The sequence below is a fragment of the Tupaia chinensis genome, unplaced genomic scaffold (genome assembly GCF_000334495.1).
Source record: "Tupaia chinensis unplaced genomic scaffold, TupChi_1.0 Scaffold000139_1, whole genome shotgun sequence".
Lineage (NCBI taxonomy): Eukaryota > Metazoa > Chordata > Mammalia > Scandentia > Tupaiidae > Tupaia > Tupaia belangeri.
The window spans coordinates 3,419,776-3,421,205 of NW_006159609.1; the positions used below are offsets into that span (position 1 = coordinate 3,419,776).

The window sequence follows — 1,430 nt, forward strand, 5'->3', positions numbered from 1 at the left end:
GCCAGATTGCGAGGAAGCCCTGTGGCCAAAAACCTAATTTTCAATTAAAAAAAAAAAAAAAAAGCAAAGGTTAATTTTTTATTGCCTTGATAAGAGTAGAAATCATGTACCTACTTTTCTGCAGCACTGCACCAAAAGTATCATTCTCAAAAGCTTCTGCTATACTTGTAAATATGGTAATAAACATATTGATAATAAACATGTCAGCTAATATATATTGCTGCACATAATATATAGAACATAACATCATTTTCACTTATTTGCAGCAAAATCAAGGCAAATGCCCAGCCCAGAATTGTTCAGTGGAAGCACCTGCCTGGATGCCTGTCCACCACTGTACTGTAAGTTTGATTATTCCAAGATTGTTCAAATCAAAGGAGGAATGTTTTTATATTTTGGAGCAATGTTAGTGGAATGATATCGAGTACTCTGAAATTCTGAGGTAGAGCAAACATTTTGGAAGGAGAAAAAAATGTCTTTTTAAAAAGCTCTGCATTATAAAAAATAACTGTGATTAGGGATTGCATGCTTTTTTTTCAGAGTCAGGATAACTAGCAAAGGATTTCTGTAAATGGGTTATTGATGAGTTAGATTTGGATCGTCATTAAAATATATATATATATATATATATTTGCACATATGTTTTCTGAATAGCTGCATATCAGCAATATTTGATTTTAGACACTTTAGAAAAGGATGCTTTCTCTTCTGTTGTGTTGACTGCTTAATAATGATGAGTACATGGACTTGCAATTTTCAAGTCTTCTTGGTGTAATAATAGTCTCTGTATTTGTGTGGAATCTTCCATCAGAGAATTTTCAAATGCCTTAGAAATAAACAGGTACTATGTCATTATCCTTGTGTTACAGATGGGAAACTTAAATGCAGAGGGAGGAAGAATAGTGCATCAATTGTAGAGCTGGGAATAGATCCCAGACACCCGATTATCCTTCCATACACTCATTCTACTACATTGTGCTCTGAAGAAAGTGGCTGATTTGTATGATACTCTCTTAAACAAGCATTGCCTGATAGAAATGACAATGGTTTCTTTGGGAATTGTATGTGTTGTAACTGATAGTTTGCCTGTCATGAAATAATTTGTGTGTGATGGGGACAGGAAATTAGGAATTACCTTTTGGGCATTCTCCTCATTTGACCCACCTTGCAGATAATGTAAAGGTGATATGTGGAGCTTCTAAAATATCCTCATCTATTGTTGTTCTGCAAACTGCTGGAAGATGCAGCTTGCCTGCCAGAGTGAAAATTATGACTGTGTTAAAAGGCAGTAAGTCTGTGAGAGCCTGCTTTTCACTCAGATTGTATAAGAGATGGTGCTTCTTTCCTTGATTTTTGTTTATCTGTGGAAAGAGGAGAAGGTGCTATTACTTTTAGTGAAGGAGAGATGATGATGCTAAATTTTAGAGGCA

General features: G+C 35.2%; 1 protein-coding gene across 2 annotated transcripts in view; it reads left to right on the forward strand.

The window, feature by feature from the left end:
- The window catches only part of DLG2 (discs large MAGUK scaffold protein 2), a 1,612,020-nt gene that overhangs the window by 25,893 nt on the left and 1,584,697 nt on the right, over nt 1–1,430 (forward strand). For both annotated transcript variants that reach the window (XM_006144952.3, XM_006144955.3), the window contains exon 2: nt 267–341. In XM_006144952.3, coding sequence (XP_006145014.1) covers nt 267–341 — 75 coding nt within the window. The remainder of the gene's footprint in view (nt 1–266; nt 342–1,430) is intronic.